Consider the following 27,447-nt stretch of genomic DNA (forward strand, 5'->3'; position numbering starts at 1 on the left):
TGTAGACACAAACATTTTATTTTAACTATGATCAAAGTCAGAGACAAAAGCATTTCAGTGTCCTTGCAGTCCTCTTGGAGTAACAAAACAGCAATGGCTGGGGAAAGGGTTGGCCTCCCTTTATATAATCATCTCATTATCTTTCATCATGACTGAAAGGCACGATTTTTCTGATATGTTCTTCAATAGTTATCTCACTTTCTGTGTCCTTTAAATTACAACCAAACCTCGTTTGCTGAGACTATTCACTTAGATATTCTTCACTCCTACAAACTGTCAGGAGGAAAGAAGACAGCAGTGACTTTGAGTTTTAGCTGACTGTGGAATCCCAAAATGTAGGTCAAAGGCCACTCCAGGAAGAACAGAAGCGGTTCCCTACTCATCCACTGCCTACTGCTTTTCTCATCTCACTGAAAACTGAATGAATGTCTAAGTACAGCATATACTGGGATGCAAACAACCAGAGATTTATGTGAAGATCAATCTCTAAGAGCGCATGTATTTCTCCACAAAGAGCTGCATTCACATCAACGCCGGAGCCTCAAAAAGAATGCATGTTTACATTCTGTACTCTCCAGGGGGTAGTACTTATCATAAAAATCTAAAACATATTCTTCAGTCTTGAATCCAAACTTCTGGTATAGCAGCATGGCGGGGTTGCTTGCTGAGACGTGAAGCGTTACATCCTTGCCCATGCAGGTCTGCCAAAAGGGTGAAAAAAAAACGAGACAAAAATGAAAAAGCCCGAGGGAAAATGAGTAGGTGAAGAAACTCTTTTAAGTGTAGGTAGTTGGTTATGAAAACTAGACCAATCAGAGTCTACAGTTGAGACATTGCAACACGTAGCAACAGCTGGAAAGACAATGACATTTTTCTGCTGATCAAAACATTCATCAAATCTATGCAAAGTGATGGCATTTGTGTGTGTGTGTGTGTGTGTGTGTGTGTGTGTGCTGTCTTTTTCTCTGAGGCACAAAGCCAAGGGGATACTGGATTGTTAACTTTACTATTTGATTTATAACTCAAATTACATTTAAATGTCAAATGTCAGTATCAAAAACTATGATGAGAGAGTAAAACGAGAAGCCCTGCTTTCCAGAACTATGTTTTCCTGCACCCCTGAATTTATAAAGGTTTTCTTCTTAGACTTATATAAAAAAACGTAAAATGATGTGGCCAGATATGAAATATGAAGCCTCTATTTTATTGTAAAACCTGAATACCTTGTATAGACCTTAAGGCCCCAAAGTTCATTCTCTATGCCTCCCAAATCAACAACATTAGCTTCTCAGAAATGAGATTTCTAAATTTAGCATCAGCCTAAGAAAAGAGTACTCTGTACAAGTTATCCAGGGTCAGGGAGTTGGCTCTAGCCTTGTATGTGTGGTCCTGGGTTTGATTCCTGGCATTGCAGAAAGATAAGTACAAAACAATCCAAAAGTCATTTAAACATAGATCTTGCCTTTTAATGAAGAAGGTGCTGAAATACTGAAGTTGATAGGGTTCTTAAGATTTTGTAATACATAATTCCACAAGGCTTCTGTTTAAGAATCCCTCTGTTGAAGGTAGACAGCAACCTTCCTTTATCTGTGAAACTTACATTTTGCATACTGGTATTTTTAGGACAAAAAAGAACTACTAGAATACCAAAGATAAGATAGAGTGCATAGGGGCTGGGTGGTGGCACACCTGGTTGAGCACACACGTTACAATGCACAAGGACCCAGGTTCAGGCCTATGGTCCCCACCAAAGAGAGGGAGGGTAAGAGGAAAAGCTTTATAAGTAGTAAAGCAGAGCTGCAGGTATCTCTTTCCCTCTCTATCTCCCCTCTCAATTTCTCTCTGTCTTATCAAATAAAAATAAATAAAAAGGTGTGTAGTGAGTGTGTAATATGTATCTCACGCAGTGATGCTAGTATTCCTTACACTGTGAATAGGCAGGGTCATCTATTATAATCACTGAGTACTGCTGACTGAGTAGTGCTCTGTCTGGACTTGGGACTTATGGTTTGGCTGAGGGCCAGGCACCCACGTACAAAGAACACTCTTCTACCCACCAAGAGAATATTCAGGAAGGACTGAATGTATCAGGCACAAGCATCAAAATGTCATCTCTGCCCTGCCCTCAGGCCCTTGAAAGTAAAGAAAAAGGCAGCAATCTCTAATATGTACTGCTTGGACAGAAGATGAAAACAAAGTACAGGCTTATTCCGTGAATGGGGTGTGGTAGAGAAAGGGAGAATGTGTGAGAAATAACTGAGAAAGGAAACTAAGACAGTAATGCATTACTGTATCAAGAGAGAAGAAAGCAGTTTCAAGAAGACAGTTCTAACGTTCCTACCAACATCTGGTAATTATTGAGCAAGTTTCACCAACATTTGGACAACAGATTTTATCATATTCACCCTCTAATGAAAAGGAATTTTGCCCGCATAACACATTCCTCCATACCCAATACCAAATGGTTTTAAAGAAAAGTTGCCAGAAAGGTTGGGGGTGGGGAGGATAATCCTCGAATGTTTATATCTAATCATTTAATAAGACAAGCAAGTCTCAGAAGGTTCATACCACCTTTGATAGTGAATGTCAAATCCAAAACAATCAGCAACAGCAGAATTTGTACTCCTGATGAACACAGTTCTACTTCTCAGAGTTGTGGCAGCAGTGATTCTAAGTGCAGCAACATGGTGAATTTAAGTGCTCTAGGCTTTAAACTTTTAGTAATTTCTCATATGACTTACTACCACTTTCACACTAGTTTCTTTAAAACCTGGGTCTAAACAGTAATTTTATTTACAATGGTGAAGATTTTATTATTATTATTATTTTTATTTTTTAACCAGAGCAATGTTCAGCTCTGGCTTATGGTGGTGCGGGGGATTGAACCTGGGACTTTGGCGCCTCAGGCATGAGAGTCTGTTTGCATAACCATTATGCTATCTACCCTCCGCCCGAGATTTTTGTTTCTATGTTTAGTCAACCCCATGAGTGAAAATGACTGGCTATCATTTGGCTTCCAAAGTGACCAGCCCAGTTCTGTCTCACCATTGAGTCTTCCAAAGGCGCTCAGAGGCAAGCTGGTAGCAAGCATACAACTTACCTGAATCAAGTGATAAATCATGAAAGTTGCAATTCCTGCTCTTCTCCATTCAGGATGAACAAAGAGAAATGAAATGTAAGCTTCATTGTACTTCACATCGGGAACCATGAAGCCAAAAGCAATGATGACTTTTTTATAAAGAACAACAACACTGAAGTCTGGATACTGCAGGCACTCAGACAGGTCAATGCCTACAGAACAGAGACAACCGAAGATTCAAATTCTGTGCCTTCTGGAATTACTGAATACTAAGCTGTTCAGTCTATGCTTAAGAGCTATACCTGGATGCTTAAAATAAAAAAAAATAAAAAATAAAAAAAAACAGAAACAAAACTGGAGACAAGATTACCATAACTACCACACATTCAGATCATAAAACTAAAAATGAATTTTAGAAAATATCAAAATTAACATCATCGTTTCTAAAGCCATATGTTAAGAGAGAGAGAGGATAGGGTAGGTAGGTAATAGAGAAAGCTCATGTTCAGAACTGGACGCACCTGGCTTTGAACTCAGTCTTCTTAGCCATGTGTGTTGGCTGGCACATTTTTAAATGTCTCAGGTTATGCACCGTGTAAAATGAGTAATGCTCAGACCTCATCAGGCTGGAGCAGAGATCTCCTGAGGATGTCCATATTGCTGTATTACTTACCTCATATACAGTTTAAAGTTTTTTCTACAAACACTTATTTTATAACAAAAAGGTTAAATAAAGAGTGAGTCCAAGGTGGTCTGGGAGGTGGTGCAGTGAATAAAGTGTTGGACTCTCAAGCATGAGGTCCTGAGTTCAGTCCCCGGAAGCATATGTGCCAGAGTGATGTCTGGTTCTTTTCTCTCCTCCTATCTTCCTCATCAATCAATCAATCAAATAAAATATTACAAAAAAAAAAAAAAAAAAGAATGAGTCCAAGCCCAATAAATGGAAAGTATCTACAGGAAGGTCAGGAAGCGGATGCTCTCAGAACCTTCCTTTCAGCCCCCATTTTTTCCCTAGTGGACAAGGGGGTTGGCAGGTCAATCCATACATCCAGCCTGTTCCTATCTTTCCCTAGTTCAGCCCTCATTCTAATATCAAAAGAACAAATGCAATGATCCACCACATGCAATACGAAACATGATTATCAGATAATAGATGACACAGCTCTTACCCTGATGAGGCTTTATCTAACATTTAGAAGACATGTGTTATTTCCTTTATTTTTCAAAGCAGAATAATAAAGCAGATTCACAAAGGATGCATTCATATCTAGCTATGAAAATATGTTCTTTTAGTTGATGGCTTTGGTCTTCAAAAGACTGTATGTTTAAGGTGACTAAAGGGCAAATCATGTTAGGTTTACTCTATTTCAAAGTCTGTAATTGGATGGCTTGGGAGGGAGCTCAGGGACAGAGCACATTCCTCACAAGCATCAGGTCCTGGGTTCATCCCCAGCACTACAAAAAAAAAAAAAAAAGTCTATGACTGGAGCATTTGGATTAAAAAAATCTTTTGACTGTACTAACATTCCCCCCCCCCAAAAAAAAGCTAAACAAATATACAAAATTATTTGGAAAGAAAAAAAATAGTGTCTAAACATGCCCAAGTTACCAGTCTGTTTATCTTTGATAGACAGTACCTGTATCTAAACATATGTAGAAGCAAAACAGGATGAATCTTTTATTCTGGAAACAGTGACAAACAGGGAAGAAAACAAAACAACAACAAAACCCTGTTTATTTAGTTTCTGGCTTCTTTTTCATCTTAGGAAAGAAAGGCATTTATACTTAATAATTTTTATGTTAGTAGAAACAAATTAAGTGACATCATGAGTATAGATTTTAGGTTCACATGACAAACACCAATTAAAAAAAAATCACTAGAGTGAACAATACAGAAAATGGATCTGCCCAGTTTGGGAAGTAGGGTACATACATACCAGGCCAGAAAAATTCCTGACACATAGAATTTATTGTTGGGATGTGATTTGGCCGGACGTAGCAATAATCGAGAGGCGCATCTGGCTCTGGTGTCCAGTGAGGGTCACTCTTGTGCAGGTGGGATCGAATCTGTGACAGGAGCTGTAGTTTGGGTGGCTTAGTTTCATAATCACGCCTCCAGTACCACAGGAAACAAACAAATTCATGTCAAGAAAAATATCCAGTATTATCCCTACCATTTGATTCACATAGTCTTTGATTTGCTTGACATTTTAACTAACTTGAACCATACAGCATCTACCTTGGTAACAGTTACAAAACTTTTCTGGCGAAAAAATGAACATGAAAATTCACCTTTACTAACATCTGTGCCCCCTCTGTAACTGCCACAAGTGCTAGTAGTGCCGATCATGAACAAAGGGAAGGAAAAAAAGCAGCATCCTCATCTAACCCTCTGAGTACTCAGAACAAGGAAAAAAAGGGGGGGGGCTTAGATGAGGGGGACAGTAGGGGCGAAAGGAGGGAAAGTCAAGCTCTACCCAAGGCAGTTAGGAGTACCACAGATGAGAGAGACTAGAGTAGGCTGAAATACTGGAAAGTGCTTCATAGCAGTAAAACACAGCAGTGCTGGACAAGGAGAACCATTGAATCATGAAGTTGTAGGGCAGTGCAGTCAGCACAGCCATAGCACGGGAGAGCACTAAGAACGTCTCTTCCATCAGTACCTTCAGCACTGCCTAGACTTATCACTAGAAACTATATCCACTCCAACCCAAATACAGGCCTGATTGTGGCTTTTTTCCCCGTTTTTGCTACTTTATGAACTAAATACACACAGCTTTAAAATGTAAAACAGTGAGTGTTGTGATCATAATGAAATCTAACAGTTAAGTTGCCCTTGCTTATCTTTCTTTTCTTTTTTTTTTTTTTGGGGGGGGGACAGCTGAAAACAAGTCAGGGAACACAGAGCAGCACAGACATTATTGATGGCAATGCCCACTCTCACAGGTTTTGGTCTATGCTCATTTCTATATGGGAAGGGGGCACAGACACCTTACAAATAGAATTACTCACAACACACTTGCCATCACAGCTCTTCTCTGTGTACCTGATATAAGGTTTCAAGATCCGAGAAGTATAAGGGCTGACAATACTCTGGTCCACAGCTATATCTTCTGATCCCACCAAACGATACAAAAACTTAGTGGTCTGATGCCGAAATCCTTTCCGAGATGGCAATGAAGTCTGAGAAAAAAATTAGAAACAGCACCCCCCCCCCCAGGAAAGAAAATAAAATAAACAGTGGTTACACAAAAATAGTCATTCTAAGAATTAGTTTAATTTCCACAGACAAATAGTACATATGAAAGTAGATCTTTCAACCCAAGAATACTCTTTCTATTACTGTTGAATGTAAAACATTAATTCCCCAATAAAGAAATAATAATAATAAAAATAAAAAAAGAAATACCAAAGGTAGGGAAGATGGAATAATGGTTATGCAAAAAGACTTTCATGCCTGAGGCTCCAAAGTCCCATTTCAGTCCCCTACACCTCCTTAAGCCAGAGCTGAGGAATGCTCTAGTCCCTTTTTCTGTATCTCGATCTGATTTAAATACACACACACACACACACACACACACACACACACACACACTTCCTTTCTTTTTTTTTTTTTTTACAAAAAGTGGAAGAAAAGAAAAAAAAAAAAAAAGCAAGGGATTAAGCAAAGTCAAGTGAAGGCAAATCTTTGATCCTGAACTGCAGAAATGAGTGTATCAAGGGGGACTGGATTGTAAGGGTGTAGGGGGTCTAGTAGACTTTGGTGGATGGATATTGGTGCTTTGGTGCAAGGCAAGATATGGCAACACATTTCGAATAGGTATGAAATAGTACTTCTGAAACATTTAAGAGTTTTGTATATCAAAGTAACCTCAAAAACAAACAAAACTTGGGCAGGGAGGTGGCATAACGGTTATGCAGAAAAACTTTCATACAAAACATGATTATCTGACTGCTCCAAGGTCCCAGGTTTAATCCCTAGCACAATCATAGAGCTAAACAATGCTCTGGTAAATCAAGCAAACACTTATTATTTATTATTATTAGAAATTTTTAAAAAAATCATGGCCTGGGAAGTGACACGCTAAGAGTTGGATTCTCAAGCATGAAATGTTGTTTGAGCTCCAACATAGCATATGCCAAAGGCACCTCTGGTTCTCTCACTCTTCTCTCCTCTCTTGTACTTTCTTACTAATAAATAAATTTTTTTTCAAGAAAGTAGATCAAAATAAAAAAAAATCACAGGTATCTTTGCATAAAACCCTATATGAATAACCAATCCAACTATAGTAGTTTAAAAATCAAAATAATTAAAAATATTTAAAGTCATCTGAGTGAAATGCAAGGCTGAACGCTGGATTTATAATCTCTCTAAATTTGCCTATTATCTTTTTTATTCTTTTTTTTAAACTTATTTATTATTAGATAGAGACAGAGAGAAATTGAGGGGAAAAGAAGATAGAGATGGAGACAGAGACACACCTGCAGCCATGCTTCACCACTCGTGAAGCTTTCCCCCTACAGGTGGGGGCCAGGGGCTTGAACCCGGGTCCTTGCACACTATAATGTGTGGGCTTAACCAGGTGCGCCACCGCCTGGCCCCAGATTTGCCTATTATTAAGCCTTCAATTTATTCACATGCTAAGTAGCACTAGTATCATGCAGGTATTATATACATGGGTCCTGTTTTCAATTACCCGTTATCTAGAATCATTGAGGTCAATTATTCTTCTCTGTGTAGATTTATTCAAATGTTTCTTTTCTAATGAGTAGATATGACAAAAGTAGGATTCGTGCAGATTATCATCCTCAAATAAGTCATACCGGCTCTACCAGAGGTTCAATGAGGATGTCGTCTTTATTCCTTAAGAAGATGTCCTAACAGAACTGGTGGGTTTTGTCCTGAAAGCCTGACTAGAGGAGTCTGTTCTCTGAGTGCTCCAGGGCTCCCTCCATCATGTAATAACAGAAAAAGTGCAATTAGGATTGTATAGCAGAGAGCCCAGATAAAAAATTAAAAGGTACATTTATAAAGTGGTTTGCCTGGGTTGGAAGAAGTTTAAAAACTGGAGTTGTGGGGCTGGGTAGTGGCACACCTGGTTGAGCGCACATATTACAGTGCACAAGGACTTGTGTTCAAGCCCCCGGTCTCCACCTGCAGCGGGAAAGCTTTATGAGTGGTCAAGCAGGTTTGCAGGTGTCTGTCTCTCTCCTCTCTGCTTCCCATCTCCTCTCAACTTCTGGCTGTCTCTATCCAATAAATAAATTAATATTAAAAACAAAAACTGGAGTTGTTTTTGTAGAATCAGTTTGCTCTTAATCTAGAAAATAAGTATTGGAAGAAGAGCAATAATTCTGTTCATAATTAGCTCTCATTTTTTTCCCAAACCAGACACCAAGACTTTCAAAGACCAACTGTGAAATTCTTCCATGACCTTAGAGGAAGTTCCAAAGTGAAATTCAAAGCTGTGGTATATAGCTTTCAAAATACAGCAAGCAGGCTGGTGCCATAGCTCATCTAGTGAAGCACCTTGGTTGCCATGCACATGACCCCTGCTGCCATGGCACTGGGGAATACTTGAGTGCAACAGTGTTTCTCGCTTTCTCTCTCTGTTTTTGTCTCTCTGGTTCTACCTGAAGAAAAGTAAGTCAGGAGCATGTAAGTCCTGGCAGTGACAAAAACAAACAAACAAACAAAGCAAATATAGCTACCAACACATCTTCTTCATATGTGTCTCCTCATATGAAAAGACAATTTCCCTTTTACTTGGTGATATCTCCTCTTTCATTTAGTATCCAATTTATTTGGGTCTTCTCCCTTTTTTGTTTTGTGAGTCTGGCTAAAGGTTTGTCGATTTTGTTTACTCTTTCGAAGAACCAACACTTACTTTCGTTGATCTTTTATATGGTTTTCCTATTCTCAATGTTATTTATTTCTGCCCTAACTTTAGTGATTTCTGTCCTTCTGGTTGCTTTAGGATTCCTTTGTTGTTCTTCTAGGTTTTTAAGATGTGCAATCAGGCTGTTTATTTGTGCTTTTTCTTGTTTCCTAATGTGTGCTTGTATAGCTATGAACTTCCCTCTTAAGACTGCTTTAGCTGTGTCCCAAATATTTTGATACCTTGTGTCTTCATTTTCATTGAACTCTTGAAACATTTTGATTTCTTCCTTGATTTCCTTTTTGACCCAGAAGTTGTTAAGAAGTGTACTGTTGAGCTTCCACATTTTGGCAGTTACTAATCTTTTGTTGACTGTAAAGTGTTAGTTTAATTCCACTGTGGTCTGAGAAGATGCTTGGGATGATTTCAATGCTCTTGAATTGGCTGATGCTGTCTTTGTGGCCTAACAGATGGTCTATCCTTGAGAATGACCCATGTGAACTTGAGTAAAATGTGTATTCCAGTTTCTTGGGATGAATGACTCTTAAAATGTCCAATAGTTCTAGTTTATCTATCTCTTTATTTAGCTCCCTTATGTCTTTATTGATTTTCTCGCTGGATGATCTGTCAAGTTGAGAGAGTGGGGTGTTGAAGTCCCCTACTATGATTGTGTTACTGTTAATATATTGCTGTAGCTCTTTCAGTAGAAGTTTGATGTATTTAGATGGCTTCTCATTGGGTGTATAGATGTTAATAATTGTTAAGTCCTCTTGATTGACTGATCCTGAGCATTAAGTAGTGTCCATTCCTATCTTTTTTAATCTTATCTATTTTAAAGTCTATCATGTCAGATATGAGAATAGTTGCTCCTGCCCTTTTTTGTGAGCCATTGGCTTGTATGATAGTTTTCCATCCTTTCACTTTAAGTCTGTGTTTGTCTTGTTGAGTTAGGTGGGTTTCCTGTAGACAGCATATTGTTGGGTTGTGTTTTCTGATCCATCTTCCTACTCTGTGTCTTTTAATAGGTGAATTCAGGCCACTGACATTTACTGATATCAAAGATTGAAGATATTTTAACGCCATTCTTGTAGAGTTTTAGAGTGTTTTGACATATATCCTATTTGTGGTGTTCTGATTGTTTATAGACCTTTCAGAACTTCTTTCAGGGCAGGCTTGGTGATGGTTGCTTCCTTCAACTGTTGCTTGTCTGAGAAGGTTTTGATGCCTCCATCTAGTCTGAATGACAGTCTAGCAGGATATAGTATTCTTGGCTGAAAGCCTTTCTCATTGAGCACTCGATAGATATCTTGCAATTCTCTTTGGGCCTGTGGTGTTTTTATGGAGAAGTCTGCTGCTAATCTTATGGGTTTTCCTTTGTAGGTGACTCTTTGTTTTCCTCTTGCAGCCTTCAGGATCCTTTCTTTATCCTTATTCCTTTCCATTCTAAGTATGATATGTCTTGGTGTCTTTAGGTCTGGGTTAATTCTGTTTGGGACCCTCTGGGTTTCTTGAATCTTTATGTCTTTGATGTTGTCTAGACTAGGGAAGTTTTCAGCTATTATGGACTGGAAAATGCTTTCTTCCTCTCCTTTTCTTTCTTCCTCTGGTATGCCAATAATGCGTATATTGTTTCTTTTAAAGTCATCCCATAGGACTCTGTTGTTGTTTTCAGCATCTCTTAATCTCTTTTTGAGATCTCTTACTTCTTTTTTAGTTGTCTCTAATTCATCCTCAATCTTGCTAATTCTGTCTTCAGCCTCATTTATTCTATTCTCTCTGCCCTCTACTGTTTTCTGGAGTTCATCTATTTTGTTGCCCTGCTCTGATACTGTTTTAGCTTGTTCAGCTAGTTGCATTCTTAGCTCAGCGATTTCAGCTTTCAGCTCTCTAATAACCATGAGATAATTAGTATTTTCTTCCATATTCTCATTTGTTGTTCCTGTATTTCTGATTACATTTTTTTCAAATTCTTTACTCACTCCTGTTATTATTTCCTTAGCTAATGTTTGGATGTTGAACTCGTTATTTTGTGCTTCACCCTCTGGAGGACTTTTAGCTGAACTCTTGTCCTGGTTCGATTCTCCAATATTTTTTCTTATTGTTTTAACCATTTTATATATTATGAGTTCCCTTTATCAGTATTTTTCAAATTATTGATCACTATTGCCTGGATTGACTTGTGTCTAAGTTAATTAAAGGGTTCACAGTGGTGGAAGTTAACAGTTGTTTCAATCCCTGAGTTGGAGCTCAGTGGTTTAAAAGCCTTTGTTTTTTTCTTCCCTGTAGGCTATGGGAGCCTGAGGGCTTTTAAACTATCAATAGGCTTCTTAGCTTAATCACTAACTCCTGACCAAGAGATAAAAAAGGGTGTGGCAGAGATAATCCAGTGGTTATGCAAAGAGACTTTCACAGCCCCTCAGCTATGCCACCAAGGTATAGGTCTTCTGAGTTTCCTGGTTAGATCTCTGTCCCCTGGTGTCCCTTCCTGTTACTGCTCCAGATTGAGGGTAGTAGCAATGGAGACTCAGAGCTGCACTTGGTGAGTCTCTGGGGAGTCCTCTCCTTCCTTAAGCTGTCCCCTTGTTGGTGGAGCAGACTGGAGGTGGTGTCTCAACTGATAAACTGCTGAACTGTTAGCAGTCACTTAATCTCTCCTTAGGCCCCTCTCTCCTCTCTGTCACCAGCCACATGTGTTTGTACTCACTGGTGATTTACTGAGTTCCTGTGGTCATTCTAGTCCTGTCTTGTTTTGGTCCCGGGTGGTCTCCTTTGGTATTCCTAGTTGATCTGGGAGAGGAGAGGAGAGGAGAGAAAGCGATCTGCTGCTCATAGCTCCGCCTCCGGAAGTCGAATCCCCCTCCCTTTTACTTGGATGTGGCCCTTATGACGGGCTCTAACCTACCAGAAACTTGCAGAAGTAATATTCTGAGATCACCAAGCCTATGTCTTATGTGGACTGTCAGTTTCTATCTCTTCCTCCCCAAATCCAAATAACACAGTGTGGAGACTGGGCCACATGGAGACAGGCTCTGGAAGGAGAGGCCATCCTGACCATTCCAGTCCTAAGTCAGCTCCCAGCTGAAAGCAGCTACATCTGTGACCCCCTACCTACAGGATATGAAATAGTTGAGTCCAGCCACTTCATAAAATCAAAAGCATTATTGTTCAAAGGTACTAAGTTTTGAGGTGTTGATATCATTTGTAACAGGTGTCTGTAATACCCAGTCTGAACCATGAACTACTTACCCAAGAAATGCTATTTGCCTCAAGGTGGCTTCTGTGGAATTACAGATATTAAGCAGCACCCCAAGTTTTTCCCATCTCCACTACTTTCTAAACTCTGCCTAGGTCATCATGCCAGCTGCCCACTCTCACACTGCATCATCCATTCTCTACAGGGAGCAGGTTCTTCTTTGAAAAACTAACTGATGCATTTCCCTTGACCAAAAACTCTTATGTAGCTTTCTGCTGTATGTGCAGAATGTGATTCAAATCCTTCACCCATGACCTGCAGAACCTGACCACATTACCTCTTGTGGGCTCATCTCTCACCACCTAACTGCTTCGTTCCCATACACCAAACTAACTCTTGCCCTAGGGTGTTCTATCCTTAGCTTTTTTTCTTAAAAAAAAAAAAAAATTCTATGGTCTATTGCACCAAAGTAAAAGACTGGGGTGGATGGGTGGCAAGGGTAGGGGTGGAGTGTGTGTGTGTGTGTGTGGCGGGGGAGTTCAGATGCTGGAACAGGATGGCAGAGGACCCAGTGAGGGTTGTATTGTTGTGCGGAAAAATGAGAAATGTTACGCATGTACAAACTGTAACCATTAATCCCGCAATAAAGAAGTAAAAAAAAAAAAAGAGAAGAAAAAATTCCATTTGTTTTTTATTTAATTTTAACGAGGCGAAAATACACAGAAAAAGATACCAGAGCACTATTCAGCTCTGGTTTATAGTGGTACTAGGGACTGAACATGGGACCTCAGAGTCTCAGACATCAAAGTCCTTTGCTATCTCCCCAGGCTCCAGAGCTTTTTTCAGCTTGGCTCCTCACTGTGGATCAGGACTTGGTTTAAGAGCTAGTGCTACAGAAAGGCCATCATAACTGCCCCGTCCAAAGTGGTGCTACTGCTCTCTACTCCTCCATTCCATCACAGAACTCCCCATTGTGGGAAGTGAGCCTGCTTGATTAGGGAGCTAGTCCTGTCATGTCTCTGCTTACTATGCCAGTTCCATATGGTAGGGGATCTTCTCTGTCTTAATTCACAGCTTGGTACATATGAAGTACTCAACTTATATATGTTGAATATGTGGGGGTTGGGGGGGAAGGCAAGAGTCTCAAAGTTAAACAAGTATGAGAAATATCAAATGAGCTTCTTCTAGGTTCTGGTTCTAAACAAAATGAAACACTGGGTGGACTGCAGGGACTCTTCCCCAAACCCAACTGGGAGATGCATGGAAGTGAGAGGGAAAGAGAATGGAGCATAAAATCTGTAAGAAGCCTTGCAAGAAGATCAAAGATGACTGGATGAGGCAAAGGGCAGCAGAGAGAGGGTCTCCACTACAGATGGGGGAGAAGGAAACTCCTGGTAAAGCCATTTCCAGGTAGATTTCTGCTACTCAACTTTGCTAATAAGGGTCAGGTAGAGGGGTAATGTCAGGACATTTTCAGAGATGGGGAGTTGATAGCATCGGGATAACCCCATAGCACTCAAAGACCTCAGGCCGTAACAGCAGAGGGAGGTAAAAGTAGCACTGAGACAAGTGTCCTGGGAGCTTCCCTGAGAAGTAGTTGCCCGAATGTGGAGAAAGATGGATCAAGGTTCTGGTTGAGCCCAGAGCCTCTCACTTCAGAAAACCTGCCCAAAGCATTGCTCAGCTCTGGCATATGGTGGTGTGGGGGACTGAACTTGAGTTCTGACAACCCAATGTGTCTTTAGATCCTGTTCATTAGTGTCTAGTACATTCTATGTCTTCAACAAATCTAAAGGAAGATGGGGAGATATAGAATGCATTAAGTAGTATTTTTATATTCAACAATTAAATATTTAGTTTTGGTATTATACTCTTTGATTTTTTTTTCTCTCTCTCCCAAAATTTCATGTCACAGCACAAATCTGTCTTCTTAGTACACTGCATCTCTTTTCCCACCCTAGAGTTTGAGAGGATGCCCTGACACTTACCTGGTATCGATCAAGGATTCTGAAGTCCTGACAGGTTGTTCTGTATGTGGCTTGCCCTGGTTGAAGCCGGGAAACTCCTCCTTCTTTGGCTCCATAAATTCCATCAACTAACAGAAGAGCAGCATTAACAACTTGATCCAAGTCAAAGAGTGGCAATCCCCGATCCCTTTTTGCTTGTCTGACAATCAATTTTCGTTTCAGTCTCCGAGCTTCTGGTGTCATGGCAACAGCGGTCGGACAGGCTTCCAGTCTCTTGAGGAGCAGCTTTTCCTCATAGATACTCACAGGGGTGTACCTGGGTCCTTTGGGTTTCCTGTCCTTCTCCACTTGAGGCTTCCTCTTTTCCCGAGCCCTTGTTTGCAAAGATGTGTTGGAATCTGTGTCTTCACTGTCAATGTCCATTCTATCAGGCTTTTCCTCCTCACTTTCTATCTCCTGCTTTATCTGTTCAGGAGCTCTGACCTTTTTTCTTCCTCCAGCCACTGTCCCCGAAGGGGCTGACCCTGCTGGTGGCGGAATGTACTCCATCCCTGGGTCTATGACTCCATCTCCTTCCATCTCATCATCATCTGTGCAGAACACAAAGCAGTGTGATCAAGACACCAGCTACAAAGTGAAAATTTACACAGAGGTGTGTCATAACCCACACATAAATAAAAGACCCAGGAAAGTAAGTCTTACCATGAAACAAGGCTTGTGGTGGCATCACATCTGGGATCAGATCTGCTTCTGAGAGCAAGCTAGGTGTGGCTGAGTGAGAGGCAGGGGTCCCGGGGGCTGAGAAGTCCAGAGAGGGAGAAGGAGATGGGCTTGTCAGCGGGGTGCGGTCAGAGGAGCTCAAGGACGAAAAGTCAATCACTTCTCCTTTTTCCAGTATAGAGTCAGTCCTACGAACTCGGCTTATGAGCTTTACAGGGGTAGAAGAAGTGCTTCTGTCAAGGAAGCCAGCAGCTTCCTTCTGGGCTCTTCTAATATCTTTGGCTTCTTGAGTTCGAGACCGTTTCTCTTTTAATTCCATGGCAGATTCTACAGGATTCCGACTGGCTCGTTTTCTAAGTCCCTCCACGGTAATGATGGGATCTAATGTTGGTTTTGAGGCTAAAAGGGCGGGGTAGATAGCATAATGGTTATGCAAAGAGATTCTCATGCCTGAGGCTCCAAAGTCCCAGGTTCAATCCCTTGCACCATCATAAACAAGAGCTGAGTAGTGCTCTGGTTAAAAAAAAAAAAAGAGTGAATATCTTTGGGTGGGGAGACTGTATAATAATTATGCAAATGACGATCATGGCTGAGGCTACAAGGTCCAAGGTTCAATTCCCACACCACCTTAAGCCAGAGTTGAGCAGTACTCTTATAAATAAATGAAACAAAATATATTTATAAAAGAAAACTAAACAAAAATAATCCTACTGCTTAAAGATACATTCAAAAGAAACACTGATGCCTGGGACTTGCTTCTAAACAATCCAGGGTAAGGATGGGTATAGAGTTGGGAGAAAATTGTCAGGAAAGCAAACCGGTTGGCAATTAACTTGCTAAAAGAAGGAGAAAGTACTTGGGGTTTCATTATATTACCTTCATCACATCTGTGTATTTTAAAAAATTTTCACACTAAAAAGCTTAAAAACAAAATCATATTGAAAAGAGAAAAGCTTTCAGATTCCAAAGGAAATTTATAAAACTGGTAACCTGATCAAGAAGTGATAAAATAGCTCTGATATTTATTTATAGCATATACAAAATGTGTCCTAATAAAATTGCTAAAGCAAAGTAGCTACAGAAAGGCAGATGAACTATACCAGGAAAAGTAGCACTGTCTTCTAAATGCACACCTATTAGGCTTTAGTCTGGCTAGCACAGCACCTCTTAAATTGCTCACTCGATACCTTTCACTTTCAAAGTTGACAATTTCTCTCCTTCAGGTTTCATTGTTGGGGGCCTGTTGTGAACAAGTTTCCACCATCCTGGTTCTCCAAATTCCTGAGCACCTGATCGAAAGTACATAGGACTGCCCACACTCAGGCAACCGGCTACAGTGCTCCACCAGGTCGATGTCTTTTTCCTGCAGAGTCCAAGAATATAAGAATTAATGGCTGGGCTGCGGAGGTAAGCATGATGGCTATGCAAAAGATTTTCAGGTCTGAGGTTCTAAGGTCTCAGGTTCAATCCCTAGAACCACCATAAGTCAGAACTAAACAGTGCTCTCTGGTAAAAATAAAAAGAAAAATAAATAAAGAGGTGGGGAGTTTAAATAGTATAATGGTTATGCAAAGAGACTCATGCCTGAGGCTCCAAAGTCCCAGGTTCAATTCCCCCACACTACCATAAACTAGAGCTGAGCAATGCTCTGGTAAAAACAAACAAACAAACAAAAACCACAGGCTTTTAATTCTACCATCATTATGTAAAATATATAATCTAAGACTCCTTCCCTGTGGTAGGTTCTAATCATGGAAGGAACAGAGAGTACCAGAGACTCGAGAGAAAGGCTCTGTCTGGCTTCAAATTCAGGCTCTACCATCTACTAGTTGCCTGAGTTTCTTTTTGTCTTTAAAACCAAAACAACGGGCCAGGGGAAAGCTCAGCAGCTGAGCAGTGGACTTAGAAGCCTGTGGTCCCAGGGTGATCTGTGGCACCACTATATACCAGAGCTGAACAGTGCTCTAGTCTCCTCCCCTTAAAAAAAAAAAAAAAAAAACTTTCGGGAGTCAGGCGGTAGCGCAGGTGGTTAAGCACAGGTAGCGCAAACCACAAGGACTGCTGTGAGGATCCCGGTTCCAGCCCCCGCCTCCCCACCTGCAGGGGAGTAGCTTCACAGGCGGTGAAGCAGGTCTGCAGGTGTCTATCTTTTTCTCCCCCCCCCATATGACCCTCCTCTCACCATTTCTCTCTGTCTATCCAATGGCGACAACATCAACAATAAAAACAAGGGCAACAAAAAGGAAATAAATATTTTAAAAAATCTTTTCAAAGTAAAATAATAAAATCAAAACAATTGGGGGGCTGGGTGGTGGCACACCTGGTTGAGTAAACATGTTATAGTGCGCAAGGACCCAGATTTGAGTCCCCGGTCCCCACCTGCAGGGAGAAAGTTTTGCAAGTGGTGAAGCAGGGCTGCAGGTGTCTCTCTGTCTCTCTCCCTATCTCCTCCTCTCCTCTCAATTTTTGGCTGTCTCTATCCAATAAATAAATAAAGGTAATAAAAAAATTTAAAAAAGAAAAAAATGGAAAAAAAGGAAAAAAAATCAAAACAATTATTTATCTTATAAAGTTACTATAGAGATTAAATAAAACATTTTACACAAGTCTATAAAACATTTCTAATCATGATCATCGTGATTATGGAGTTCTACAAGCTACTTTTAGTTTACTTGAATTCCTTTTATATGTGAAGTAAAATAGCCCCCTGGAAAGAATATGAAAGAATCATCAGCCCTAGTGATGATTCTATCTGGTGAGTTAAATGGATACATCTCTCCATCTGTCCCTATTTGCCTCTACATAGTATAATGGTAATATATATAATGTTCCACAAAAGGGAAAAAAGAAAAGAGAGAATCGAAGCTGAGAGACAAAAAAAAAAGATAATTTTTGCCCCCTAACAAGAGCAAGAAGAGCAAGTATTCCAGAATAACTATACAAAAATGTATACAACAAAAATCTTGCCACCGATACACCTCCCCATACCCTAAGCCTTGATTACACTTCTACATATTTAAACCTTAGAAAAAATTAAAGGAATAAAAGAAAAACCTGTGAAGAAGTGAAAGAAAATGCATCAAATTCAGAACTGCCTTATATAGTACACTATTAGATCTATTAACAAATAAGAAATGGTGGGGCAGGGTGGTGGTACTGCATATGGTCGAGCACATATGTTACAATGCACAAGGACCCAGTTCAAGCCTCCCAGGTCCCACCTGTAGGGGGAAAGCTTTGCGAGTGGTGAAGCAGTGCTGCAGGTGTCTCTCTCTTTTTATCTCCCCCCCTCTCGAATTCTAGCTGTCTCTATCCAATAAATAAAGATATTAAAAAAACAGTTACAAAATGGCTATCATTATTAAGTATAGCACGTGGATTACTGCCTCCATATGCCATGGAACCCAGCTCGTGTAACACTACTTTATTTTTAGTGGATTTGTTTTTACAGTTTCATCCTATTTAAGCAGTTAACAGGAATTCTCCAATTGCCATGGTGGTATGAAGTTTCTTTTTAAAATAAATACATATTTTTTGAAAAAGTGTCTTGATGCATGCAAGCTAGTAAATGATAATTCAAGTGACACACTAATCCGATCCAAATTCTCTAATTTAGTGGTTAAACTAAGTAGAAAATGGAGAGTAATTAATGCCTTTCAAGTAGAAGGTAGAAGTGCTAAAAAGAAGAAAACCTTAGATGACTCCTCTTAGAACATGCTCTAGAAATGAACAAATGAATCAACTGAACAACTTGTTAAAATACAGCAATATTCTTACAAACTGGCAATTTAAATCCAATTTCTTCCAGAAGACAATCTACTAAACAGAATAGCACTGATAGATCATGAAAACATTCCAAGATCTAATTTTATCAGTTTTCTTCCTTCCTTGTCCCTTATAAATGGGGCATATTAAGTTCCATAAATAGTGCTAAATCATTAAGCTAAGACAACAGATTTTCTTTCTTTAAGAAAAAGAACCAGTTATACTGTCAATTCTTTTCTTAGTATTACTAAATATCTCAAGAACAAAAATAACTTCTTTTGTAAAATATTCAAATCTATTTTTTTTCTCTCACAGCAAACCTTCAAAAGGTACCCCTTCTTTCATGGCCCTCCCTAGGCTCTGGCAATATCTGTACAGCTATGACTCTTCAGCACCCAAAGAAACAAGAGATTGAGTGAGTTTAGAATGAGGACAAGTACAAACTCCTGGTTTGATAGTGAGGCGCTCAGACTTTATCATGTTTACACCAACCCAATTATGGAAGGGCTAGGAATTTCACACAAGACATCAGAAGGCAACTAACAATCAAAATCTCAAAAATAATTTGCCAAAGAAGTCATACACTCACTAATCACTGATAGCAACGAAAGAGCTTATTGCATTCACATGGTCCTTTAATTACAACATGCCTGAGGCTCCAAGGTCCTAGGTTCAATCTTTGGCACCACCATAAGCCAGGATTAAACAACGCTTTGTGGTGAGTCAGGAGGTAGTGCAGCGGGTTAGGGGCACATGGCACCAAGTGCAAGGATCCTGGTTCGAGCCCCTGGCTCCCCACCTACAGGGGAGTTGCTTCACAGGTGGTGAAGCAAGTCTGCAGGTGTCTATCTTTCTCTCCTCCTGTCTTCCCTTCCTCTCTCTATTTCTCTCTGTCCTAACAACAACGACATCAATAACAACAATAATAACTACAATAAGAATAAAAATACAAGGGCAACAAAAGGGAAAATAAATTTAAAAAATTCTTTTAAAAAAAACGATGCTCTGATGGAAAAAAAAAGTTCCCAACAGCATCCTTAAATACGAAGAACCAATGAACTAAAGCAGTCAATGAAGACTGCCTAGCAGTAAAATCAAAAAGCAATAGTCATGAAGAGGAATGAATACAAATGCATCATATGTATTTGAGTGTGCCTAGACACTACTAAGCATACTGTAATACCAAAATGATAAAAGTGCCAATCTTCAAGAATTAAGAAAGATAAATACTAATGAAATGAAACTCCACTGATGAAGAACAATTAAAATGAATGCAACCGGGAGGGAGAGATAGTGTGATGGTTATGGAAAGGGAGGGACTCATGCCTGAGGTTCCAGAGTCTCAAATTCAATCCCCTGCACCACCATAAACTAGAACTGAGAAGTGCTCTGGTTTAAAAAAAAAAAAAAAAATGCAACTAATGAATATGACTATTTGGGGCCAGGGAGATAGTAATCTGTTAGGGCAATAATTAGCATGCCTGAGGCCCTAGGTACTTCAAATTCAAACTCTAGTTCTACTTCATGCCAGAGCTTTGCTCTAATCACTTCTCTTTTCCATAAAAAAATTAAAAAATTTAAAAAACCTAGGGTAATATATTCTAGATTTAAAGTATCTATAGTTTTCACAAATATTAATCTAATTCCCTAATTAGGTTATCTTAAATATCATATACTTTTTCTTTTATACCTTCATATAGTTATAAGATTTTTAAAACTTCCCTTACCTATTCCCTAGTAAAAATGTCCAGTGTTTTTCAATGAAAGCACAAATATCTTCTTTCCACCTGAAATAACCTTGACGTCCACTTCCTTCCAGTGACAGGTTGTACATTGCCAACATGACAACCTGAAACACAAAGGAGATAAGGACTAGGGAAAAAAGCATGATTAAGGCTAGCAATGAGGGGAGGGGGAAGACAGCTATTGTTTTATATTATGAGGTGGAATGGTAAGAGATAATGAAGGAAGGCTAATATATTTGGAATATTTTCAGTATATAATTTTACTTTATGTTTTACTTTCATTAGATGACTATTACTAATTCACTTAATGATGTATAGTTTTTCTTTAATCTATTACATATGCTGGACTTCTGCCTGTTTGAATTGATTACGATAAACACTGTCCTAAGCAACTCCCCTTCCCTATATTCCTCCATCATACACAAGCAGAATGCAGGAAGACTAAATAGAGTGTTAAAAATCATTAGGGGATTTCCAGGTGCCTACATTTTCTGACTAAAATTTTTTTTTAAATTTTTTTATATTTATTTTATTTATTTATTCCCTTTTGTTGCCCTTGTTGTTTTATTGTTGTAGTTATTATTGTTGTTGTCGTCGTTGTTAGATAGGACAGAGAAATGGAGAGAGGAGGGGAAGACAGAGAGGAGGAGAGAAAGATAGACACCTGCAGACCTGCTTCACCGCCTGTGAAGCGACTCCCCTGCAGGTGGGGAGCCGGGGTTCGAACCGGGATCCTTATGCTGGTCCTTGTGCTTTGCGCCACCTGCGCTTAACCCACTGCGCTACAGCCCGACTCCCCCTGACTAAATTTTTTGAAAATCACCCTAACATATACTTTCCAAAGGTTGAGGGTAGAAACAAAAAAACTCAATTGCAGACCTGAAAACAATAGACACTACCTATACTCAGTGTTTAAGTTATCTTTAGCTGCAAAAACTTCAGTTCATATTTAGCCAGTGCTATAGCAGGGACCTAAAAGGCTTGGCTATTTAGTCCATTCTCAGATAACTAACTCGAAGACACTCCCCAGAGTTTAACATTAAAACTCCTAGTTTAGTCCAACCCAGCTATCTTACAGCTAAGGAACTCATGACCCCAAATGAAGTAATTTCCAAAAATACAAGCAATACATACTTATCAAAAAGATTTTAATGGTAGAGAAAAGAGCAAAGGCAAAGTAAAAATCATTTTAAATGTACCATCAAAATACCTCAATTTAACATTTTCAGTGATTGTTCTCTCATTTTTCGTTGTTACTCTATGTAATTTCATATGAAATTATAATCATGTAATGTGATATATTCAAAACTATTTATTTAACCTAATAAAAATGATTAATTTGGGGCCAATATAATTGAAACAAGAGAGAATCTAAAAAAAGGAAGAATCAACCTTAAATAGAACTTTTTCTGCCTCCAGGGCTATCACTGGGTCTTGGTGCCCATACTACGAATACACTTCTCCTGGCGGCCATTTTTTTTCCCTATTTTTTTACTGGATAGGGCAAAGAGAAATTGAGAGGGGAGAGGGAAACATAGAGGGGAGAGAAAGATAGGCACCTGCAGACCTGCTTCACCACTAGTGAAGCCAACCCATGTGGGTGGGGGTGGGGCAGCCTCAAAGCCAGATACTTTCGCCTGGTCCCTAAATAGATCTTCATTCCACTCTACAAGGAATACCTTGAAACTAACTGTAAGGAATACAATGAAGTATAATTCATGTTCCCAACTTTGATAAACACAAGTGATAGATAAATGTAGTTAATGAATATAAATTGCAGTTGATGCTTCTTAGCTTTAATTCCCTAATGTTCTAATGGGAAGACAAAAAGTTTAAAAGGTAATTCTGACGTCTCTACTAAGTTTAAATTTCCCCCACAGTAAAAATCTATCAAACTTGCAGCTGGTCAACTTAACAAAAAGCAATATCCAAAAAAGTCAACACTGGTAAATATCTAAAGTGTTTGTTACCTTCTTTCCAAAAATATTTTCTTTGAAAAATGTCAAGACTTTAGAAAGTTACAGCATTAGAAAACATCTTTCCCATTATCTTAGTATTTACTGAGAAAACTACAAATTCAATATGTGAAATATTTGTAATTTGAAGGAATAAGACCCAGTTTAGTTTTTTGCTCTTATACTGCCAGCTTTAACTCTGTGGCTTTTTTTGAGCCAGGCCCTGGGGCTCATTCCTATTCTTATTGTCACCCTCTATCTAAAAAAAAAAAAGTTCTCTAAATTCACTACTGCAAATTTCACTAGGAAACTTCCTAATAAAGCACTGATTTATAATTGTTTAAGGCTGTTATTACAACTGCAATTTACAAAGAAAGCCTTAAGATAGCATAATCTAAAATTCTTTCTAGGGTCAGTGTAATCATTGCTTTGCGGTGTGCATGACCCAGGTTCAAGTCCAGACCAAACTGTATTGAAGGTAGATCAGTGCTTTGGTTTCTTTCACTCTCTCTGTTTTCTGCTTCTTTGTCTCGACTGAAAAGTAATTAATTAATTAAAAAAGAAATCTTTCTTAATACCTTGCATACTTTATTCGTAGCAACAAATGCTTAGGAGCTGGTCTGTTTATTTGTTTATTTGCTGTCTAAAATAAATATCTAGAATGTCAGCTGTCTCATGCCTGAGGCTCTGAAGTCCCAGGTTCAATCCCCCACACTACCATAAGCCAGAGCTGAACAGTGCTCAGGTTAAAAATAATAATAATAATAAATTTTAAAAAAGAGAACATTAAAAAAAAAAAAAGAATGTCAGTTCTCTAGGACAGGAATCTTGGTTGTCTCATTCATCAGTAATCTCCAGACATAGAACATGAATAAACTGAATAAATAATGTCTACTTCATTCATTTTCATAACTTAAAAGTCTATACTTTTGAGTACTTTGGCACCCTGCTCTAATAGAGACATTAATATGAAAACTAAAAAGGAAATTTAACCTGAAGATGAATACAAAATTATTGTTCTGGCTATAGTTGATTTGGATTGAGGTGCTGGTATCAGGAACAGTTGAAAATTGACTTAAGTTTCCATCAAACAAAAAAATATTCAAAATATGTCTAAGTCCAAATGCAGAAAAAGTTGGATTTTGTTGGTTTCTGTAATCAAGCACATTAGGTTTTCTAAATCTATTCCCAATAAGGACATCTTTACATTTAAAAAAAAAAAAAAAAAGTTTATTAAAAAGGCTGTGGGTGGGTGGGGAGAATACAAGTCCAAGAAGGATGACAGAGGACCTAGTGGGGGTTGTATTGTTATATGGGAAACTGGGGAATGTTATGCATGTACAAACTATTGTATTTACTGTTGAATGTAAAACATTAATTCCCCAATAAAGAAATAATAATAATAAAAAAAAGGCTGTCAAGGATCAGCAAAATAGCTCATCTAGGTAGTGTGCCTATTTTGCCAGTCATAAGACCTATCCATGCTCAACCACCATCACAATGGAGGAAATTTTGGTGCTGTGCTGTTTTCCCCTATCTTTCTTTCTTTTTTTTTTTTTTTTGTATTATTTATTTATTTTCCCTTTTGTTGCCCTTGTTGTTTTATTGTTGTAGTTATTATTGTTGTTGGATAGGACAGCGAGAAATGGAGAGAGGAGGGGAAGACAGAGGGGGTAGAGAAAGACAGACACCTGCAGACCTACTTCACTGCTTGTGAAGCGACTCCCCTGCAGGTGGGGAGCCGGGGGCTCAAACCGGGATCCTTATGCAGGTCCTTGGCACTTTGTGCCACCTGCGCTTAACCTACTGCGCTACCGCCCCACTCCTTTTTCCCTATCTTTTTATCAGAAAAAGTGAAGTCTGGAGAAGTAAAGACTGTCAAACCCAGAAAAATGTGAACCCCAGGGTGTCAGTGGTACATCTGACAGAATGTCTGTACTTTATCACTACCAAGGCCCTGAGTTCAAACCCCAGTCCCCCAGTCCTCACCTGCAGGGGAAGGCTTCACTAGTAGTAAAGCAGTGTTGCAGGTATCTGTGTCTCCCTCTCTTCCCACCCTTCTCTTTTAATTTCTCTCTGTCTCTATCAAATAAGTAAATATTTTTTTAAAGTGAATCAGGATAGGAGAAAATAGCATGATGGTTATGCAAAGAAACTCTCACTCCTGAGGTTCCAAAGTCTCAGGCTCAATCCCTCATCATAAAGAAGAGCTGAGTAGTGCTCTAGTTAAAAAAAAAAAAGTGCATCTTATTTTAAAGTCAGTTTAGTATCACAAATGAAATTGTGTTGCAATTTTCAAGTATCTCAAATCCAATCTACTAAGTTACTAGTAAATCTTTTTTAAATTATTTATTTATTTATTTATTATTGGATAGACACAGAGAGAACTTATGAGGGGAGAAGGAGCTAGAGAAGGAGAGAGACAGCTAGACACCTGTATCTCTACTTCACCACTTGTGAAGCCTTCCCCTGCAGGTGGGGGCCAGGGGCTTAAACCCAGGTCCTTACACACTATAGTGTGTGCACTTCACCAGGTGCACCACCACCTACTCCCGGTGAAACATTTTTTTTTAAATAATTTATTTCTTTATTGGGGGAACCATTTTTTTATAACTGCTTTACTATATTTTTAATATATATATATATATATACACACACACCCCATGTATTTTCGTTGCCTTTTCTATTATTATTGTTGTAGTTATTGACGTCATTATTGTTGGATAGGACAAAGAAATCAAGAGAGGAGGGGAAGACAGAGAGGGGGAGAGAAAGATAGACACCTACAGACCTGCCTCATGGCCTGTGAAGCGACTCCCCTATAGGTGGGGAGCTCAAACCAGGATCCTTACCCACACCATGTATTTTCATTGTGGAAAAAAGTGACTCAAAGCAGTTCAAAAGATCCTATGTTAAAATTCCTCATTATCTAGGAATTACAATAAATTCCTTGAGGGGAAGGAAAGTTAACATCATGAATTCGTGAAGAACTTTTTACTTACTTGCTGCCATGTCAGTTTCAGCCTTTCATACTGCTCCTTACCATCTTCTGAGCAATCTGAACAAGTAAATCTAAAAAAGTTATCGCCCTTAAGGTAACTTAGCTGTTCCCTAAGCTGACCTAGGAGAAAAACAAAATGAAACAAAAATGTCATATAGATTTACTTAGAGTAGCAATAACTCAAAGGTCTAATTCACAGAATTAGGATATACATGTCTGCAGGGGACCTGACAAATAGAAATGGCGAAGTGAAGAAAGATGTTTGTGTGCATGAGGGAGGGCTTGAAGGCTATAGAGAGGTAGGTTGCAAAGAGGAAAGAAAAAGTGTCATATCCTAGGAGTAAGAATCGTGCAGCACTGACAGCCCATCCTACCTACAAAGTTCTGTCTCTGTATAGGGACAGACGGGTACTAAGGAGGGAGGATAAAGTTAGTAGGAGGGAGTCAGGTGGTAGTGCTGCGGGTTAAACACAGGTGGCACAAAGCGCAGGGACCAGCATAAGGATCCCGGTTCGAACCCCTGGTTCCCCACCTGCAGGGGAGTCACTTCACAGGCGGTGAAGCAGGTCTTGCAGGTGTCTCTCTCCTCATCTGTCTTCCCCTCCTCTCTCCATTTCCCTCTGTCCTATCTAACAACGACATCAACAACTACAACAACAATAAAAAACAACAAGGGCAACAAAAGGTTAAATAAATATTTTTCAAAAAAGAAGTTAGTAGGAGCCCTATCATGAAGGACAGTTTAAAATCTATACTGTGAGATCAAGGGGAAAAGCCACTGAAATTTCAAGCAGAACTCTGAATTAATAAAGCAGAGACAGCTCAGGAGCAAACACTAGCTAATAAGAAATCCTAGTTTTGATTTCTATGAAAATATTATCTATTAACAGTAACTCCTAATCTGAATAGTTGAATTCGTCTTAAAAACATTCCTATGTATAATAAAATAACACACACATAATTACACAATATTCCTCCAATATGTATTTGCTAGTCTCTGCCCAACAGAAAATCCAGTTTGGTAAGATATATGATAGCTAGCAAAATATACTACTTAATAGTTAGCAAGCTGGTGGTTGAAAAGATCGAGCTGAAAGATTAAGACTATCAGAGGAGTGTGTGAGTATATAACTCTTATAAGAGAGAACATTTTAATCTGCTAATTCTGATCTTTCTATAGTAACGTCTTTCCATGTAAGTTAAACATTAACACAGTGATTTGTATTAACTTGAACTTCAATTCTACCCTAGGCCTTGAATTTAGCCCCATATAGAATGATCTTGGTTAGAAAAAATGTGTTTAATGGGCTAGGGAGACAGCCTAATGGTTATGCAAAGGTACTCTACTTGCCTGAGGCTCCAAAGTCCCAGGTTCAATCCTTAGCTCCATCATACCTCGGTAGCTAAGTACTGCTCTGGTAATAATAGATGATGATGATAAATGTGAAGTAACACAAGATTTATATTTTTCTAATTATTACATTACCACCATCAAGAACACTCACTGAATAATGTGATAGAGGTTGAGAGTAGTTTTCATGAGCACAAATGAGTGTTTTATATAACTTTGCAGTTAAACAAGTATACTAGTATTATCTTTTGTTTTGTTCTGTTTTATATTTGTGTCCTTTTTACAGGTTAGAAAAACAAACCTTCACATAGGAGTTGACAAAACAAAGGAATTGGGAAAATCCTTACTGGCTGGAATCCATTTTTGGCACTTGTCACAAAAGTAGGACAGCTGCTCTTCCATCCATGACCCCTCTCCTTCATCACTGTTGAGGGAGTCCCCACTCTGATCATGAGATAAGTCCACAGAAGCCTGATCTTCTGATTCCACAATCAGGAGAGTCTCCCCTTCCACTTCCCCTTCCTCCAGCCCCTCTGAGGTAGATGTTCTTGTGGCTTCATCATCATGTCGACTGATTAAACTACTCAGGTGAATGCTACTATCCATCCCGTCCTTCTCACAGGTTCACAGAAGTGCTTTTTAGTAGCAATCTTCGGCTTTGGACACCAAGCTTCTATCACAGTCACTCAAACAGAAACTCTTCAGAAGAATATCTGTCACTTCTTCACGCAGATATAAAGGACTTCTAAAGCAACAATTTAGTATATATGATCCATTGTCCTTTTTGGGAAG

At 39.1% G+C, this 27,447-nt stretch overlaps 1 protein-coding gene across 2 annotated transcripts; it reads right to left on the reverse strand.

Moving 5' to 3' along the window:
- On the reverse strand, positions 1-27,279 carry KAT14 (lysine acetyltransferase 14). Of its 2 annotated transcripts, XR_009548424.1 has the most exons (11): positions 27,003-27,279; positions 25,306-25,424; positions 20,331-20,452; positions 16,026-16,201; positions 14,821-15,237; positions 14,140-14,708; positions 6,126-6,262; positions 5,017-5,192; positions 3,101-3,291; positions 2,569-2,670; positions 572-701 (listed from the first exon to the last, which is right to left on the reverse strand). XR_009548424.1 is itself a non-coding variant. In XM_007525636.3 (10 exons), the coding sequence occupies exons 1-10, from the start codon at positions 27,259-27,261 to the stop codon at positions 528-530; spliced, it is 2,340 nt and encodes a 779-aa protein (XP_007525698.1). In that variant the 5' UTR covers positions 27,262-27,279; the 3' UTR covers positions 1-527. The 2 variants fall into 2 exon arrangements, 1 of the variants encoding a protein (XP_007525698.1); XM_007525636.3 differs by lacking the exon at positions 2,569-2,670 and having other exon boundaries at positions 1-701.
- Between the last annotated feature and the right edge of the window lie 168 nt (positions 27,280-27,447).

Source organism: Erinaceus europaeus, chromosome 1 (genome assembly GCF_950295315.1).
Source record: "Erinaceus europaeus chromosome 1, mEriEur2.1, whole genome shotgun sequence".
NCBI lineage: Eukaryota > Metazoa > Chordata > Mammalia > Eulipotyphla > Erinaceidae > Erinaceus > Erinaceus europaeus.